Below are 21,552 nucleotides of genomic sequence, written 5' to 3' on the forward strand. Positions count from 1 at the left end.
GGTTTCCTCTCAAGATGAAGAGTTCCTTTCTTCTTACACAGATTTTTAAAGCAGAGGGCCTTGAGACCATTTGTCCAGATTGTTATCATGGAGAATCTTTTTGTGTTTGGATTTGAACCAGATGGAAGATGAGATTCTTTGTGATTTAAAATGTTGTGATTCTATTACTTCACTGGTATAGTGGATTCCTAATGAGCAAATGCCCTCTTCCAGGGCAAACTGGCAACTTTTTTTTTACAATATATAGATTTAGGGATTTGTCTTTGGGATACTGAAAAGTTAAATGAACTGTCTGGGACCATGAGGCCAACTCTGTCTATTGGCTGTTTATCCACAGTCTGTGTTATATCATGCTATCTGTAACCTCACTTTAACAAAGGGGGTGAGGGAGGAAGGGAGAAAGGGAAGGAAAGAAAGAGAAAGTAGGGAAGAGAGGGAGGTAAGGGAGAGTGAAGGGAAGAGAAATAATTTTTTTCAATTAATCCAAACTGAGTTAGAAATTAATTGAACCATACCATATTAGGGTAATTATTAAAGGGGAGAAACTTATCCTGAATTATTATAGGACTAGATTTCTTAACCTTCAAAAATTGATTATCAGGAAGTTGGCTATGGGATGATATTTTTTTTTTTGGATTTTGATCACAGCAACTCCTGAAAGCATTTATTGTAGGATATAATAGAGATAAAGGGATTATCCCCATGGATTAAATCACAATCTTTTGAAATTGATTTATTGTTTATGGAAATCCAGTCAGGTAGAGACTTAATGTTCCTTTTCTTCCCCTTAAACAATAAGAACAGTAAATAATGGTCCTCTAGGTATTAGAAATAAACAATTTCAGAATCTGTTATATGAATTGTTAAACTGTTTTTGTCAGGCTCAGGACTATATTTATTAATAAGATATCCTGTTGGGAATTGTGGTATATGTATGGAAACATAAATATCATGTAAAGATGAGAAATACACATATACACAACACATACAGATCCATTCCTCTTTAAATTGGAGAATGAGAAAGAATGAAATATAAAATGAAATTTATATTATTAAATGTGATACTTATGGGCTGCTGATATGGTTAAAGAATTCATTTATATCCTGGTTGACCTGTGATGATTCTATCCATAATTAGATAGGCTGGGCTAATTAACTAGACTGGTCTTGGACAGAAAGCAATCTCTGTAGGCTTAAGCTGGAAGGCCTTTTCAGCTTGAGAGTACCTTGCCAGAACTTATTTCTTGCTGACAAAAATAAGAGAACCCAGAATAAACTTCATGCCTTGACAAAGGATCAGAGTAAAATCATTATATATAACTGCATAGTAGCAATTCTAATTTTTTCAAAAAATTAACATAGGTATGGACCCTTATTTTTTATTTTTTGTGAACCCTAATTTTTAAAATAAGATTGGATCTCCTATATGCCCTCGAGATATCAACAGTTATGACTAGTTTAGTGAAATTTATCACATAATTCTAAGTTGTTTTTTCAGAAAGGATTAGACCAATTTACAGCTTTACCAATGAAAAATTAGTGAGTCTACTTTTCACTGGGTTGAAGGTTTGTGCTCCAAAATAGTTTTGACTAATATATTTGACCAAAGTGGATAAAAACCACTATATTTTAACTTTTAATAAGTATTTCTAGTAAAAGAAATAACTTAGAATACAGTAGACTTTACTTAGCTATAATTTTAAAAAAATATTCTAACATTCTTTTAAAATTTTGAGTTTCAAATTCTTTCTCTCTCCCATCTTTTCTGCCCCCCAACTGAGAAAGCAAGCAATACTACATCAATTATACACTTGAAACTATGCAAAATGTACCCATATTAACTAAATTGTAAAACAAAGCAAAAAAAGGTGAGAAAATTACACTTCAACATGCCCTCGGAGTTCATAATTTCTCTTTTGGGAAGTGGATGATATTTTTTTTTATCATGAGTCCTTTGATATTATCTTGGGTCATAGTATTGAAAAGAATAGAAAAGTCTAGTTGATCATCATTGCAATACTATTGTTACAGTGTCCTATTATCATCTACTTCTTCTCTTTCCATTTTGCATCAGTTCATACCAGTCTTGCCAAGTTTTTCTGAAACCACTTTCTCCTCATATAGAACAATAGAACTCCATCAAAATCATATGCTGTAACTTATTTGGTCATTTCCCAATTGATGTGTAAGTCCCTGATTTCTAATACTCTGCCACCACTAAAAGAGCTGCCATAAACATTTCAGCACATATAGGTTCTTTTTCTTTTCCTTCAATTTCTTTGGAAAAGAGACCCAGTAATGGTATTGGGGGGTAAAAGGATAGTCACAGTTTTATTGTTCTTTAGAATGATAGGATCAGTTCACTACTCCACCAACAGTTCATTCATGTACTTATTTTGTTCTTATTTCTTCCAGCCCTTTTCATGTTCCTTTTCTGTCATATTAGTCAATCTGATATAGGTATGAGGTGGTATCTCAGAGTTGTTTTAATCTGTCTTTCTCTATTCAGTAGTATTTTAGAGCACTTTTTCCATGTGACTATTATTGATAGCTTTGATTTCTTCTGAAAACTGCCTGTTCATATCCTTTGACCATTTCTCAATTAGAGGATGCCTGTAAATGTGTGTGTGTGTGTGTGTGTGTGTGTGTGTGTGTGTCAAATCCAAACACATACGCACATGTGTATACAATTGCTAGCAACTGCTGCTTTTCCAATTGTTTAGATCTACCTTTAATAACATCATATTGTATCAGCTCATGTAAGTCTTTACATATTTTTTCTGAAAGCATCCTGTATGTCCTTTCTTATATCCTATTGTGGTATTTTATGAGCTTCCCTTGATTTCCAGTTATTTGCCACCACAAAAGAGTTGCTCTAAATATTTTGTTCACATAGGTCTTTTTTCCTTTTATCTCTTTGAGATGCAAACATAGAAGTAATGGTTGGTTGAATGGGTATGCACAGTTTTATTGGCCATTGTTAACCAAACTGAAGGTCTAACAGAGATGTTGTGTTGATGACATTGCTCTAATCCTATGGAACCTGGACAGTCTACCAGTGTCGTGCCGGGAAACTGAATTGTTTCTCTTAAAATTGCCTTAAGAAGATTCTGAAGATCACATGGCAGGAGAAGATACCAGACACTGAGGTCTTTTCTCAAGCTAAACTGCCCAGCATTCCAACATTACTACAGAGTGCAACTACAATGGGTTGAACATGTTGTTCGGATGCCAGACATATGCTTGCCAAAAAAACCCATTTTATGGAGAACTCACACACAGAGCAAGAGCTCACAAGGGGGTCAGATGAAGCAATATCAAGACACCCTAAAGGTCTCATTGAAAAAATTGATAGATTTGATAGAATTGATTGTACAGCATGGGAGACACGGACACAGGACTGCCCAACATGGCATTCCCTCATCAGTGAGGGGGCTGCATTCTATGAGGAAGACAAAATTGAAGTAGCTTAAAGGAAATGTGACGTCCATAAGGTTAGAATACCCAACTCAGCTGTTCAAATGGACTATTTGTGCCCAATGTGTGGTATAGAATTCTGAGTTCATATTGATCTAATCAATAACAGTAGGACATACTGTAATTTGTCTCAGACAATGTGATGTCATTTTGATCTCTTCAATAACAAGAGACAAGAACCAACCAACCAGCCCATTGTTAATAGTTCCAAATTTCTCTTCAGAATGGCTGGACCAGTTCACAACTCCCCCAACAGTGTATTAGCATTCTGGTTTTCTCACATCCCTTCAACATTTGTCATTTTCCTTCTGTTATGTGGTCTAAAGTGATGGGTGTGAAGTGGTACCTCAGTGCTGTTTTAATTTGGATTTCTCTAATCAATAGTGATTCAGAGGATTCCCCCCACCCCCAATATGATTATAAAGAGCTTTGATTTCTTGATCTGAAAACTGACTTCACATACTTTCACCATCAGCTGGGAATGACTTTTATTCTTTCTTATTTGACTAGCTGTATTTTTTCACCATTATGATCACTGTATATTTTCTTCCATATTATTTTTCCCTATTTTTCTTTCTCTCTCTCTCTCCTTTCATGCTGTTCCTACCAAAACATGTTTTGCTTCTGGCCACTACCTCCCCTAAACTGCAGTCCTTTCCATTCCCTTTCTTCTATACTTTTTTTCATCCTTCTTGCCTGTAGATAAAATAATTTCTTTACCCTTTGAGGTATATATATGTTATTCTCTCTTTGTATCAATTCTGATGCAAATAAAGTTCAAGCACTGCCCACTGTCACTCCCTTCCCCATCTTCTCCACAACTGTAAAAGCTCTTAATTGCAACTGTTCTGAGATACTGTATTCCATTCCACCTCTCTTTCTCCCCTTCTCTCAGCACATTTATTTATCACCTTTATTTTTTTCCTTTTTTATAGCTATCATTCCATGATAGTCAATTCACACCTATGCCCGCTATATAGGTATATGCTTAATTGTCATAATAGTATCATCTTCTTATATTAAGAATGTAAACAGTTTAACTTTATTGAATCCTTTATGATTTCTCTTTCTCTTTTACTTTTTTATATTTCTCTTGAGTGTTGTATTTGAAAGTCAAATTGCCTACTCAGCTCCTGTCTTTTCATCAGGAAAAGTCTTTTATTCATTAAATATCCATTTTTTTCCCTTGAAAGATAATACTTAGTTTTGCTAAACAGGTCATTCATTATGACCGTAGCTTCTTTGCTCTCTCAATTTATTATATTTCAAGTCCACCCATTTTATTTAATTATTTAGTTAGTTTTTGCAAGGCAATGGGGTTAAGTGGCTTGCCCAAGGCCACACGGCTAGGTAATTATTAAGTGTCTGAGGCTGGATTTGAACTCAGGTACTTCTGACTCCAGGGCCGGTGCTCTATCTATTGCACCACCTAGCTGCCCCTTCCACCTATTTTTTGAAATAGAAACTGTTGAATGTTTTTTGATCCTGATATTTGAATTATTTCTTTCTGGATGCTTGCAATATTTTCTTTTCATTTTGAGATGTCTTTTAGGAGGTCATCAATGTCATCATTCATTTTCAATTTTACTCTCTAGGTCTAGGATATCAGAGATTTTCTTTGATAATTTCTTGAAATATGATCATTAGGGTCTTTTTTGATTATGGCTTTTAGGCATTTCAATAATTTTTAAATTACCTCACCTTAATCTATTTTCTATGTCATTTTATTCTAATGATATATTTCATACTTTCTATTTTTTAATTCTTTTGATTTTATTTTGTTTCTTCGTGTCTCATGGAGTCATTAACTTTCACCTGCCCAGTTCTAACTTTTAAGAAATTATTTTCTTCACTGGCTTTTATGCCTCTTTTTTTCATTTGTCCAATTTTTCTTTTTTAAGGAGTTCTCTTCAGTTGATAATTGTGCCTCTTTTTACTGTTTGACCTATTTTATTTTTTGAGATTTCATTCTAATCCATATTTTTTGTGCATCCTTTATCCAAGCTGTTAACTTTCTCCTCTGATTTTCTAACATTACTTTCATTTCTTTCCCCAATTGTCCCTCTACCTCTCTTATATAATTTTTAGAAAATTTTTGGTGCTATTCTAGGAATTTGGGGGAGACCCTGAGACCAATTCACATGTTTTTAGTTTGTGTTTTGAGCTTCTCTGTCACTTTCTGTGGTAAAGTTCTCTTTCATTGTTTGATCTTTTCCCCAGACTATTTTTTGACTTTTACCTTTATGTAAAAGTTTGGCTCTGCTTTGAGGGTGGAGATGGTACTGTCTCAAAGCTTTAGGTTTTTGTACCACTATTTCAAAGCTAGTTCTGGGAAATTGTGCATTTTCAGTTTTTCCCCAGGTAGTAACGATCTTTGGAGAGGTGTGTTTAGTTCTCGTGGTTTTGGCGAAGATCAAATGAAATATCTGTCAAATACTATGTAAATCCAAAGTAGTATACAAAAGAACTTTAATAGTGATTGAGAAACATGGGAAGAACTGGCACAGATCCTCCCAGCATGGCCTATCCACATCAAAAAAGATGTGCTCTATGAACAAAGCATAATATTAGTACAAAGGAAACATAACATGCACAAATCTAGAGATGCCTCCATCTCAAATATTCAAATGTACTTTTTGTGCCTGATCTGTGGTAAATTCTTTCAAGTTCTTGTTGTACTGATCATCCACAGTCAAGCACACTTTTCCATAATCCCAGTGTTATGATGTCCTTGGTCATTTTCATGTATGAAAGACAAACAGCAAAAACTAGCCATTATTTTATGTATGTCCTGACTCCCAAACTAATATTATAAATTCTTTAATTTTTGTTCTTCTTTTATATTTTTATTGGAAAGAATTTAACATATGATAAAATCTTTATGAATGACTATGCAATTAGAATGAACAGTTTTTCAATTAAGTGAAATGAACTAAATATAGGGAAAGAAAAATATTAAAAAAGATTAGGTAAGGGGTGGCTAGGTGGCACAGTGGATAGAGCACTGGTCCTGGAGTACCTGAGTTCAAATCTGGCCTCAAACACTTAATAATTACCTAGCTGTGTGGCCTTGAGCAAGCCACTTAACCCCATTTACCTTGCAAAAAACCTAAAAAAAAAGATTAGGTAAGATTGAGAGATTCATGCTGGGAGGCACCATGGCATAGTTGAAAGAATATTCACTCTGCAGTCAAAGAACTTGGATTTAATTGTCATCTCTGATATTTACTCTATATGTGACCTTTGGTAAATCAATTATACTTCCTGATTCTCAGGGTTCTCATATATATTATGGATGTGGGGGTTTGGATGAGATGACCTAATTGGAACCGAAATAGATTACCATCAAGTGTGGAATGGCAAAACAGATTATAATATTTAAATGACATGAAATATTACTCCACTTTAAGAAACAGTAGCTGAATTCTATAGAGAAAAATGGGAACATTTATGTGAACTGATACAATGTGAAATAACAATTAGGTAAAGATACCATTTGATTGTAACAATGTATATAGAAAGAAGCACAAGAAAAAGTAAATGCTTTATAATTATAATAACCAAGTTTGTTCTTAAAGAAGAGATGAGTAAGTGTACAACCTTTGTTCTTTGCAGAAGTATAGGACCTTAGGCACTAAACATGGCATATTTTGACACATATGTCAATGTGTGGATAGTTTTCCTGAAATTTTAAAAACTTCTTCATTCTTATCTTTTATTCTTATTAAGAATTGTTTTCTTGGTAGCAAAGGGGAGAGAGAGATATATTTGTAACTGAAGGTGTATAAAAACAAAAGATGTCAACAAAAAAGAACAGAAATAATATATAAGAAAAAACAAATTATTATGAAATAGGCAAGAAAGCCTATTTCATGATAATTTGTTTTTTCTTATATATTACTTTACATTTTTATTATAGTTTTTGTTCAAATTTATTATATCCTTTCTTACATTATTATAATTCCCTGATGGTCACATCAGTATTTCATTTACATTTATATTTTCCTTAGCACTTGGCAGAGTTCTTTGTAAATAAATGGTTGTCAATAATTAATTCCCACAGGATCATATTGTTCCTTCATAGTTTCAAAATTACCCATAAGCTTAGAAATGTCCTTCACTTTACTAGTAGCCCCAGCAGTGCCTAATCTCTAAGAAACTTATTCTCTCAAGAACTGAAGAATACTAAGACCTTCAGCAAATAATATATTTGATTATTCCTTGAGTTCCCCATATTACAAGTCCCTTAGAAACACAGTTCATAAATCATACTTTAGGCTTTTGTCAAACTGTCTTCAAACCAATAGTGTGAAACATGAGGTTTTCCTGATTGAAAATTTTACTGATTTTTACTCCCTCCCACAGAATATGAAAGTGGCAAAGGAATTAAAACATTTGCCGTGAAGGGACAATATAATGCTCTACTATTTATTAATTAAAATCTTCCATTCATTTTTAAAATTATGCCTTTCTGAGGGAAAAAAGGATCAACAGGCTATAAACTCTATAGTTTATAGAAGTCTGTTTCTGATTTCATGCATACACATATATAAACTACAATATCAACAGATTTTAAATCATAGAAATTTGCTTTTCAGAATAGCAGCAATATGTTAAATATTCTTTTAAATATTTATCTCTTTCTTTCTCATCTGTTTAGTAAAGGAGCAATTCTTTCGCTTCTTTGACTATAAAGCCTCTTTGACTCACAACTCTTTATTATAAATTAAATAAACTGTTTGATATCAGTTTTTAATCTCTACTTTTTCTTGCTTTATGTTAGCATTCTCTCTCTGCATAAAAGGTCTCTGAAAAGTATAAGTATCCTTAATATCTGTTGAGATGTGATGAATTTTGAAATATGGCAATGGAAGATCTAATTCCTTAGAAAAAGGCTGTTTCAGTTCAATAGAAAAAGAAAAGATTCGCTTAATATGTGCTTCATTTATTCATGAGATAAGAAAAATCTCAAAGAACTAAACTCTTAAGAACAAAATTCTTTGTTTTATTGTGGGTTTTATTTTTCTCCTATAAATAATGGTTCTTGGATTAGGAACTTTAGAACATCTTTGCTTAATGAACTAAACTGACCTGGCCTAAAAGAGCTACTTTTCAGGACCCTGAATTTTTGAATATTATCATTGAACAATCTTTTCAATGTCCTTCTTAAAAAAAGTCATTGTCAATTCAAAAATTAATGTTAATTCAAAAAAATTTACCTAGAGATAGGTAAATGTTCCCCTTTCAAAATAGGAGATGTAAAGAAAATAGTGTTCTATAGTGGAGATATATTTAAACAAGCATTGAGATATGTTTTATTTAGCTACACAATACAACTAGAAATAATGAATAAAAGAGAAGGAAAAATTAAATCAAATTGAACAGATTGGAAGATTTTAGGTCAATAACAAAAAAAAAATACAAGTATTATATAAAATGGACTGGGCAGCTAGGTGGTAAAGTGAATAGATTACCAGGCTTAGAGTCAGGAATACCTGCCTTCAAATCTAGGCTTAGACTCTTACTAGCTTGGACAAGTTACTTAACTCGTCTCAGGTTCTTTATGTGTAAAATGAATTAGAAAAGGAAATGACAAACCACAATAGTATATTTGCCAAGAAAACCTCAAATGGGGTTATAAAAATTAGACATGACTGAAACTACTGAACAATTACAAAATAGAAAAGGTTGCTTTTAAAGGTATCTATTCATCAACTGAAGATCTTAAACAGAGGCTATATGTATTTTAATAGAGAACATTTTGTGGGGAATGCCTTCTCAGTTATGATTGCAATAGATGACCTCTAAAGTTCCTTTTAACCAGAAGATACCAATTCTATGAAAAATAGATCTCTTGTAGGACTAAGACTTAATTCAGAGAAGTAGAAAGGATAAAAATTGGAGAAATTATCAAGAGACCAGCCTTCAAAATACAAATTATATTGTTATAGTTTTATTTATTTAAGACTTAGGGGTACCCTCATTTCATCTGCATGAGTCCCACAAACAGACTAAGTTCAAGATAAGCTGTGGGTCTGAATATAAATACTCAAATACTCAAAAATTATAGGTCATAAGCATCCACTGAAGTATTTTTGCTTTTGTTTTTATTTTTAGTTATTAAAATTAGTTCAAAATAAAAGCATTTAATTAAATAGCATAAGTTTCTGTAAAAGCTGAAAAGAAGTTTGGTAGAAATTAATTTTATATCAATAACTTACATCAAATATAATAACCTCAGAATACATCAGAGATCTGAATATTTAAGGTCATCCCATTAAAAGGCAATTAGAAAAATGATCATTATTCACAGCTATTTTACAAGCCTAATTTAAATTAGTACTGTATTTTTAATAACATCTTTATTTCCTAATGTGTCTTCCTTCCCCCCCTTCAGAGAATAATCCCTAAAAACAAATAATAAAAAGTTGACAAAATCTGTTTAAGAAATTTAACATTTCAACTAAGTTTTACATTATATGTAGTTTTCTCCAGTCATAGCACCTCATCACTGCAAAGAAAAGAGGTGCATTTCACATCTCTTACTTAAGTCAAAGCTTGGTCATTGCAAATTTTTAAATTATGTATTTCTGTTGTGAGCTTAAAAGATCTCAACAAAGACAAATACTTCAATAAGCAAAGAACAAGATACCTATTATTAAAAATTGTTAGAAATTTTAAAAGTAAATATATATATATATATATTATATATGTTTTTATTAATCAGTATCAATATCACTGTATGAGAGACAGGGTGGGGACAAAGGAAGGAGGGAGGAAGGAGGCAGTATAATGTAATGTATAGAGAGGTAAGCCTCAGAAATAGAGAAGTCCTTGTTCAGTCCTATCTCTGTAACATACTGGCTGTGTGACCTTTAAACTGCTAAGGATAGAGGCAATTCTTAAGCCTTTAAATTGCAGAAAAATTTCTGGCCTATATTATTGGAAGACTGTTCCTAATCTGTGAGTTCTCTATAACAATGAAATCACAAGTACTTTGTTGTTTTTTCTCATTTATATAATTATAGTCATTTTCATATATGCTTCCTGGTTCTGCTTGTTTACTTTCCACCAAGTCTTTTTTTTCATGTGAAACATGTTTCCATATTAGCCACAAAAAATAAGAAAAATAAAGAAAGCTTTAAAAAAGTATGATTACATATGCATTCTATCAGTTCATCAGTTCTCTCTCTCTCTCTCTCTCTCTCTCTCTCTCTCTGGAGATGGATAATATTTTTCTTCATAGGTCCTTTAGAATTAATTGATTTGGATTATTGACTTTATCAGAATAGCTAAGTCTTTCACAGTTGCTCATCATCACATTAGAAGAGTCTCCTGGTTCTGATCACTTCACTTTGCACCAGTTCACTTGGATCTTCCCAGCTTTTGTCTGAAACCATCCTTTTTTATTTCTTATTGCATAAGAGTATACTATCATAATCATATAACACAACTTGTTTAGCCATCCCTCAATTGATAGGTATCCCATCAATTTCCAATTCCCTGCCATCACAAGAAGAAATTTCCCTTTTCTCATACAAGTCTTCTAAATGTTTCTCTGTGATTTATCACATTCATTATTTCTTACAGCCTAGTAATATTTCATTCCAATCACATTCTGCAATTTTAAACCATTCCCAAATGATAAAAATAAAATTTTCCTCCAGTTCTTATATAAAAAATTCAGAGAATCATGTAAGTATGATAAGAACTAATAGAGAGTGAACTAAGTAAACTAAGGAGACACATGGAAACCCATGTGTGTAAATACATATATGTATATATCTTTATATACAATAATATAAATATAAATAACAAATTAAAATAGTATATAATTGTAATGTCTAAACTTATTTCTGAATATGAGTTGGGTAAATGCAGAAGTGAGAGATTCTGAATGAGAAATAATGTATATATTGTTTGTGTCCACTGATATGTTCAGTTTCCTAAACTTCTTTCTCTTCTTTTTTCTTGTCTTTGTAATAGAAGTCTTGCTTAATATTGAAGGTATTAGAAATACATTAAAAATGATGCTGCTGTTAAAAATAAAATATATCTCCCCCCAAATCATGCAAATTAGAATTGCAGTAGAACATTCCCCATTTTACCTGGGGTACATACTCTATCTAGATATAGACATGTATATAGACACTTAAATACACATAAAATACACCATTCCTCTCTCTATTCCCTTAAATTGTTCCAGCATAGAATCTCTCTGAATATATCTGGAGAATACACATAGAGAGGAACATAAGTGGAGAATATTGGTAGCCAGGGTATTTACAAAGAGCAGCAAGTCCTAACTTCCAAACTGCAGGGCTGACACTGTTTTCCAGTTCTGACATTGTGCTTCTCCTTTTGGACTGTTCTTGCCAGTCTCTTCTATCTATTGATCCCAAGGTGAATGCTAGGCATGCTTCCATTGCAGTCTTGGTTGGTGACCTATTTCAAGCTTCTGATTTGAACTGGAGTCCTCTCTTTGTCTCACTGTCTTTGTGTGTGTATATGTGTGTGTGTCTGGCTGTCTTTCTCTGTCTATCTGTCTCTCTCTCATAGTATGGCTTAATCTTTAGCCTAGTTTGATCCCCAAAGTTCTGAAGTTCTGCTCTTTTTAGAGAGGCAAACTTTCTAAGATCAGATATGTAAATATCAGGAAAAATCAATCCTTTGCTTTTGTCTTCCCCTAGAGAAAGCAATGTTAGTTCCTAGTCTTACCTAAGTGCAACTTTTCTGTTAGAAGGAAAGTTTTTCTTTTGTAGGGGGAACACTTTTGAAACACAGAACAGCCAGTGAACTAAGTAATGTTTATAGGCATTAATTCGATCTTTGAACCAGCTGTTTCACACTCAATTCTTTGTTTTAAATTCTTGTATCTTTCATAAATGTTGTCAGCAATAAGTCACCCAGACTTTGATCCACCTTACACTTGCTCTTCCCTCTTTTAATTGGGTAGTTTATCTTAGAATTGCTAACTCATATTGTGTTTCCATTCCATCTGGTCCCCTAAATGTAGGCCACATGTTTAAATGAAAGTAGCGGTCAAAATAATTCTTTTAAAGAGATAAATTTTTTGATATACATTGTTGTCTGTTTCAAGTTGATAAATTTCAAGTTGGTAAAAAAAAAAGTCCTGCGTTTGGAGTCTGAGGCCTTGGGGGAAGAGGGGCACAATTCCTGGCTCTGTTACTTTAGTTATTAGCTTTGCACACCGTGCAAGGCACTTAAGCTCATATTCTGTTTCTGTTTTGGTAAAATTATTGTAACATACTATGTATATACAGGACTGTTGTGAGAAATAAAGGAGATAATAAATACAAATATACTATACATTTAAAGTGATACATATATATATATAAATGTCATGTTTGATTATATTTCTCTTTTTGTGAATTTTCTGAATAATCTAAAATATAAAACTTTATAATTCCTTATAATTAATGCCATTAACTTCCATTCTTAGGTATAGTATGTTATTTTTTATTTTTTTATGAAAATGATACCATAAATTCAAATAAAACAAATAAAATATGTAATTTTGAAAGAAAACATTATTTAAATTATTAAAATTTAGAAAACAGACTTTTTAAAAAAAGTTCTGGTATTCTTTGAGAGCTAAGTGATCTTAAAACAATGAATTTAAAATTGCATCAGTGAAAGTTGGCTTAACTAACTTCATTAGAAATCATATAAAAAGAGAAATGTTGGGGCAGCTAGGTGGAGTAGTGGATAAAGTACTGGCCCTGGAGTCCGGAGTACCTGGGTTCAAATCCAGTCTCAGACACTTAATAATTACCTAGCTGTGTGGCCTTGGGCAAGCCACTTAACCCCATTTGCCTTGCAAAAACCTAAAAATAGAGAGAAATGTTTAGGTTAAAGTTAGATTTATATTATTGCTTTTCATAGTTTCAAAAGCAAAGTTAATCCCATGAGAATTAAAAAGAAGGACGAGAAGAGAGTTCCCTATTTATTCTGGGCAAGCATTATTCCCTAATAATAATTATTTCAATAGTCTGCTTAGCCAAAATTTTCTAGTGCTTTTTATTTTTTTTTTTGTCATAAGCAGAGTCAAACTTAGACTAGAGAGAACAGACGCCAATGAATGACATAAGGCATTTCTTCTTATTCCCTACATCAATTCTGTTGTCCCCAAATTCTGGTTTTCTTTGAGTTTCTGAGGTAGGGACAAAAGTAGAGTATCCCAAACCTGGGTTTGATTCTTGCCATCATAACTCATGGACTAGACTGAAACAACTTAAGTCCAGTTTATAACTACCTAAACAAATAGATTCAGCAGTAGTTAATGAGTTGCCAATTTCTGATCTTGTACTTATGATTACATCAAGATTACTCATCTGAAATGAAATATTCCTTTACTACTATGTGAGTGACAAATGTATTTTCCAAGTAACAAGACTTTTCAGCTAAAGTGAAATTTATGCCCTGAAGAACTATATTATAATGTTAAATTCTTATAGATTAAGAGGATTCATTGCATGAGACTGCTACTTAGCCTCCTTTTATCTTGGAATTGTTTCCTATTTATTAACCCTAAATACTTCTAAAAAAATCCTTTTGAATTATGTAAATTGGTAACCAATGTAAAGTCCAGAAATAATCTATTTGGCTACTTCTGAGCTATGAGATGTGGCATAATTAAGATAAATTTACCCTTGGTCCTAGTTAAATGTCTTTTTAAGTTATACAAAAAAAGTGTTTAAACAGAATTAGAAATATATTCTAAATGTTTTCTGCAAACAAAATTTTAAGTAATTTGCATAGCTTTAAAGTAAATTATGCTGTGTGATATATTAGGATCAACAGTTTTAATACATTGAAGTTATTATAGCATATCCTTTCACTTTTTCCCAACATAATTTGCTAGGAACAATACAATTTGAATTCTGTGCTAATCCAAAAATAAGTTGAAGAGGGTGGGGGTTATACACATCATGGAATTTTATTAGAAATAAAGACAAATTAATGTTTTTTTCCCTTTTCAGATAAAACTATGGTATGACAAAGTTGGTCATCAATTGATAGTTACAATTTTGGGAGCAAAGGATCTCCCTTCCAGGGAGGATGGGAGACCACGGAATCCTTACGTTAAAATTTACTTTCTTCCAGATCGAAGGTAGGAGCAAGAGAAAAAAATAAAATATTTCTAAAAAATTTTGTTGTAAAGGCTATATTTTTGTTTGTTACAAATCATCTGTTTCAGTGTAGAATACTTAAATAATTTGAGGCAGCCAAAAATTATAAACAAATGATACATAATTTCATCATCATTATGAACTCTCTCCAAGAAAAGTCTGTAGACTAGATAAATGAGACTTTGAGATGTTAAATAACTTGTCCAGTGTCACATAGCTAGCACATATTAGAAGTATGACTTGAAACATGATCTGACTCTCAAGTCTAGCATTTTATCCACAAAGACATACTTCCTTTTAATCAATATTCATGTAAATAAATTAAGTAGTAATAATTAAGTGCCTACTGTGGTCAAAGCAATTGTTGTAGCACTGGGGATACAAAAGACAAAAATCAAACAGTTCCTACCCTTAAGAAACTTGAGTAAATTAAGAGAGACCACACACACACACACACACACACAAACACACGTCCAATTTGAAATGTATAGAAGTGTCAATGGCAGTCATGGAGACCAAAAAAATGGACTCATGTAATCAACCAATCATAATATAGTATGGATATTTTAAGTTTTTAGTGAAAATTCTCTTTTTAGTGAAATTTTTAGTGGAAATTTCCCCCACACCATTTGATTTTTAACTTGCTCTCATATGAATTAAAGAATTAAAAAATGTATTATATTTTTCCTACATTTCAATTAAACATTACCCTATACCAGGTAATCTTAACCATAAATTCATAAGTTTGTAAAAATGTTTTGATAATTGTATTTCAGTGTAATTGATTTGCCTTATGATGATTTATATTTCATTTTATACTTTTAAAATTATTAACTTGAGGTGAGGTCCCTAGGTTTCATCAGACTGCAAATAAGATTAATTCCAAAAATTTTTAAGAACCCCTACATTATAAGATTACTAAAGAAAATCTTGGTCCTAAGTCCAACTTATTCAGTATACTCCTAATTCTGTCCTCTTGAGTTAATATTAACTCCGCATAAAAAAAAGTTTAAAGTGCTAATTGCCAAAATTTTGCAGTTAGTTTGCATTTACCTTTTTATTTATAAATGTCATATGGGAAAGATTTTAAACCCTAATTTAAAAGACAAACTGGAGCTGACCCTCTTGAGTCAAAATGACAGATTCAAATCGTTCCTCTGACAAATACTTATGTAGTCCATTGTAAGTCATAGGTCTCTGCCAATAAATTTTTCCTGTTGATTAAATAGATTTCATACTTAAACATTAAAGTTGTATATAGTCCATGGATTATAATACTTTGCCCATTAGAAAATGCTATTATGAAATGCTTTTTAGCAGCAAAGCATTTCAGATGATTGAGACAACAATGAAATAATATTGAACTGGCTATTCCCATGGATTAAATAATTATAGCCTTCCTTTTTGTCAAGTGTTCCAGGCCAGATACATACTTATCAGAGATGGAATTTGAGAGATTGAATCAACAAGGCAAATGGCCAAATAAAAATTCCCCCAAACAAAAACAGAAATCAACCCTTTTCTTTTAGATAACAAGTATAAAATTTATAGTTTCCTCCAACACTCCCTCTCTGTATTCCGCATAAAGATAAGCCTAGATCAGTACCAATTCATTTATTAATGAGGAATCTGGCAGATGAGAACTGTACCTTTTTCCAGTATTGGCCTATTTGGATTTATCTTGTCACCCATAGGCCAATAGTAACATATTTGGTCATTCAAAGTGAGTAGGTTTCTAGAGACTAATTTACAACATGAAGAGGCTACAGGTCTTTGAAAGATAAGGAATGCCTTAACATGGTGCTTCTTATATCCTCATTCCAGGTTGCTCTTAAATTATGAGGGGCCCTACACATTCACCTTGTATTTTTAACAGTATCATGTGATCAAGTTAACCATTTAAAACTTAAGGTCTGGGAGAATGTGGTCACCTCACCTAGCTTATAAATTTCACAAAGAGGGTCTAGTAAATATGAATAACTTGGAAAATAGAACTGCTGGTAAAGTGGAAGGAGTAATGGACTCAGATTTAGTATGCCTAGGTTCAAGTCAAGTTGTATGGCTTCTTAGGAGCCATGTAACCATGTAAAATCCTGAACCTCATTTGTGCTTCAGTTTCACCATCTGTAGAATAGTAATAGTAGTAATAATACTTGTATGATCTATCTCTTAGGACTCTTGTGAAAGAAATGTTTGTAAAGCATCATAAAATTTTAAGCTATTATGACTTTGATTTTATTGATGTCTAAATGAAAAAAATAATCTATTGTTTTATCTGAAGGAAGTGTTTAGTAACATAATTTTTCAATCTTTGCTACGTTGTACTAAATACTAACTCTAGTTTAGCTGGGGATATCATGTTTATTTAGGTAATATGCAACAGGAACAGAAGTTGAAATAAAAGCTTTGAAATACTTAATTTTTTCAATGATTTAGGATCTCATTGATGTGAATATTCTCTTTATCAGTACAAGTGGTGCCTGTCCATGACTCTTCTTTTAATGATTCTCAGTTGAATAGTGTGTTGGACTTGGAGTGAGGAAAACTTGAGTTCAGATATGACCTCAGACATTTTTACTAACTATGTGGTTCTGAGCAAGTTATTTAATCTCTGTCTCAGGTTGCTTATCTTTAACATGGGGAAAATAACATTATCTTCCTCCTAGGATGGTTATGAGAATCAAATGAGGGAATATCCATAAAGTGCCTTGTAAATCTTAAATCATCATATAAATGTTAGTTTTATTATTGGATATCATTATTACTGTGCATATGTTACCTAATGAACTGGAGCCTTTTTTAAGGTCTTTTTACATTTCAGGAGAACCATTGTAGCATTATGTCTGTCTAACTATTATTCCTTGATCTCTGTATATGATGCCTCACCTCCTTTACCAATCAAAAATGTCCTAAATGATTCTCCTTATGCTACAACCTACTAACAAGAACCCTGCATCTCTGTATTAAATTCATTTTCCACAATTTTTGCCTCTTCAGAAAATGTGGTTGCAAAATTTTAATCATATAATAATATCAAGACAATATTTGTGTTGAATTTTTACTCAAATGCCTACTTATAGAATAATTTTCCAAAATGAACTTTTTACATGTTAAAAAAAAGAAAAGGTATACTAGATCACATAAACATTCTTTCCACTCCAGTATTATGTCTCTGATAGTGATCCAACAGATATTTTATTGAGATTACATGATGGTTAACGTTGATCTCAAAAGCTTAAGTGTGTACCTTGAATATGCTTCATTCCATCTTATAAGGAAATTATGTTTTCATGAATTTAAATAAATTCTTCCTGAGACCTTTTAAGTAATCAGTCTATACTACAAATATTCAACATTTTTTCAAAGCCTTTTGCATGATAATTTCACAAGCATTATTCTGAGGTTTCAGTAAAGTACCAAAGAGGTGAAGTAATAGATTCTAATAGATTTTTGAAGAAGTGATGAAGAGTATATGTGTGTGTGTGTGTGTGTGTGTGTGTGTGTGTGTGTGTATGCACATGAGTGACCCTTCTGTGGATGACTCAACAGGAGAGATGTTTCAGAGAAACTGGAAAGAAAGAAGGCTAAGTAAGGTCTATGATTTTTTACACTCCGTATAATAGCAAAATTCACTAAGGACAGGACATCTAGAATAATAAATTGTACAGTGGGAAATATAATAATAATTATCTAATCCAGTTCTCTCCAATGCATGAATTTAGAAGTGATAGTTGAAAAAGATGAGGTGTGAGAAATGTATTTGGAGTTTGGAATTATAAAATAACAAACTGTCGGCTATGAATGGAGTACCTCCAACAAGAACTAGTGTAGCCCCTGTAAGTGTTGAAGAATCTTTATCCCAACTCCTATTCCCATGGATTGTTGTGTACTCAAAGCTTGGTCATGGATTTTCTTTGAGGTTCTAGGGTTGCTTCTGAAGGGTCATGGGTGATCTAATGCCACTGGATTTAGACCATCAGTAGAGATTCATTTAGTCAGCTATAAGAAGCTTTTTAGAGAAATGTTTACCAAGGTGGTACAGTAAGCATAGTTGCCTTAAAACAATTCCTCCTAAAAGTATATATATATAGTAACTCGGCTCCTTGTGGCTAGAAGTTCTTTCTCTTACTTGTGGGTTACTCAGGAAATTATCCTTTAACATGGTCAATCTGTGTATAGTTTGCCCTTGGCTCTTGAATCAGACATTACTGCTAGTTGGTGTAAATATGCCATTTGGGGCAGCTAGGTGGCGCGGTGGATAGAGCATATACTTTTTTAAAAAAAAATTTATATTTAAGACAGTAGTATTAAGTGGTTTGCCCAAGGTCACATAACTGGCAAATTATTAAATGAGGCTGGATTTGAACTCAGGTTCTCCTGACTCCAGGGCTGGTGCTCTATCCACTGTGCCACTAAACTGCCCCTCTCATAAAATCATAAAAGTGATTTTTAAATCAATTCAATTTGTATTAAGTGCTTACTCTGTCGAAGGCATTATGCTAGATTCTATGGATAGATTCCAAAGATGGAAAAAAAACTCCTTATCTTAAGAAAAGGGAAAATCGTATAAGATGGATACACATTTCCCTTTTGTATTAAAGCACAATACTTGAAACCTGTTAGCTCTTGTTAAGGTCCCAGTTTAAATGTAGATTTGTTATGGGGTTAGGGAAGATAGTACAGCACTACTTGTTAATACTGAAACAAATTAGAGAGGCTTAATGATATAATGTAAAGTATGGACACTGATTTCCATGGTACTATCAGTGTCCCTCCTTAGCTATGTGATCATATAACTTCTCTGCATTTTAATTACTCTCCAAAATAAGGGAGTTGGACTAAATGATATTAATGGTTACTTCCTTCTATTTTTAAAATTCTCTTAAGTAGTTATGTGTTAAAGATCTGGCTTCTGTTTTGAGCTCTGCCACTCCCTATGTGACCTGGAGCAAGTCAAAACCTCTTTAGGCTTCAGTTTTTTTTTTTTTCCCTGTAAAATAATGGAGTTTACCTGTAAGGTCCCAATCTACTTTGAAAATTCTTTGATTTGTGTTCCAGGATATCAAATGATTTAATCAGGCCCCTGAGTGAGTTGGACACAGAACATTTTAAGTTCCCGGAAATCAGGATTGGGGGAATCAGAGAGGAAACATTCTGGAACAATATGAAAAAGAATACTTAACAGGAAAAGAAGGCATTATTGTGGAGGGAAATGGGCAATGGACCCTGAGAAAACCTGAGTTTTATGCCCATCTGGGCTGCTAGCTAGGCTTGCAATCTTCTAAATCATCTTCTATGGTTATTTAGCTGCTTCTTCTGTAAGATAAGGGCATTGTACCAGAAGCTCTTTTTCAACTCTATCTCTGTGCTTGGAAGGACACTTAAAACAATTTGGCCTGCTTTACAGTTTTGGATTTATTTAACATAGCACAAATGACATTTATCTCATTCTAATGCCACTCCAACATGGCAGTTGCCACCTATTATGTCTTGACTTGGTATCTCACCCAGTGCCAAGCACAGAGGCTACTGAAAATATTTAAGTAGAGAATGGTATGGTCAAACCTTTAGGAAGCTAATACAATAGTCAATGTGAAAGGAAATGGATATCTGAACTATGGTAGTTGCCAGGTAAACAACCGGAGAGATTCAAGAGATGGAAATAGAATAACAAAGACCAGGCAACTTAATAAATGAGTGAAGGGGGAAAAAAAGTAAAGAATGACTCTGAGATTGTGAATGTTGATGATTTTGAAAGATGGTGGTGCCCTCATTAGAAGGAAAGAAGTTTGTAGAAGGGGTGGGTACTTTTGGGAAAAAATGTAAAATCTAGGATAACTGACTAAACTGTATTTGATCCAGACCAGGGATTGCATTGGGTTTAAGAAACTACCTTTTCTCAAGCAGATTGGCCATTAATTTATATATTAGTGTTTCTATGGATACTGAACGATTAAGTGATTTGCCCATGGACAAAAGGACATATGTATCTTTAGCTTAAACTAAACCCAGGTCTTCCTGACAATCAAAATCTTCCTGACTCAGAGACAGCTCTCTATTCATTACAGGAGGTTGTTTCTCCTTGAATAGATTACCCTATGAAATGATAATCACATAAAACTGACCAAACTGACATGATGGGAACAATAAAATCATATATTTTTATTTTTTTGCTATCCATATTTTGTCTTTCCTTAGCAAGGATAATTAAGATTGAACTCCTTAAACTATATTTGTCAGTCTAGTGAAGATGTAGTTTGATGCCTAGATTCATTACAAATGGAAATGGAGGGAAGGAATTGGGATTTCTCTAGTGCCTATTATGGGTGGCCACTGAACTAAATATTTTTACAAATATCATCTTTGATTTTCACAGCTTTTAATAGGTAGATGCTATTATTAGCCCCATTTTACATTTTACATTACATTGTTGAGAAATCTGAGTCACTAAGAAGTTAAATGACTTAGCCAGGTCACATAGGTAATGTCTGCAGTAAGATTTTTTAACTCAGATCTTTTTGACTCTAGGTCCAATTTTCTATCCACTGTGACAGCAACTGTTTAAAATTTCATTTGAGGTTTAGTGAAAATAAATGTATTTTCCTCCTTCCACCCCTATTCCCCAACCCCTGTCCAAGTTCACAGATTCTCATTTTGACATCTACCCATAGAGCCTTTGGAGGTACATGAACCCCTGCCCTGAATGATGAATGCATTATATAAAACTCAGTTCTTAATGGCCACTTTTGGTTTCTAGGCTTACTTTACAATGTATCACTTCCCTCCCCCCACCTCACTGCCTGTCTATCTTAAGAACTATGTCTCCCAAGTCTACTCTATCACAATGTACAATTTACCCTATTTCCCTTTTTTTTGGGGGGGGGGCAAGGCATTGGTGTTAAGTGACTTGCCCAAGGTCACA

At 33.0% G+C, this 21,552-nt stretch overlaps 1 protein-coding gene across 1 annotated transcript in view; it reads left to right on the forward strand.

Moving 5' to 3' along the window:
* Window positions 1-21,552, forward strand: part of RIMS2 (regulating synaptic membrane exocytosis 2) — a 790,122-nt gene that overhangs the window by 392,673 nt on the left and 375,897 nt on the right. Inside the window, exon 7 of the mRNA XM_074202114.1 lies at window positions 14,481-14,611. Within this exon, the coding sequence (XP_074058215.1) occupies window positions 14,481-14,611 (131 nt within the window). The remainder of the gene's footprint in view (window positions 1-14,480; window positions 14,612-21,552) is intronic.

The sequence above is a fragment of the Macrotis lagotis genome, chromosome X, assembly GCF_037893015.1.
Source record: "Macrotis lagotis isolate mMagLag1 chromosome X, bilby.v1.9.chrom.fasta, whole genome shotgun sequence".
Taxonomy (NCBI): Eukaryota; Metazoa; Chordata; class Mammalia; order Peramelemorphia; family Peramelidae; genus Macrotis; species Macrotis lagotis.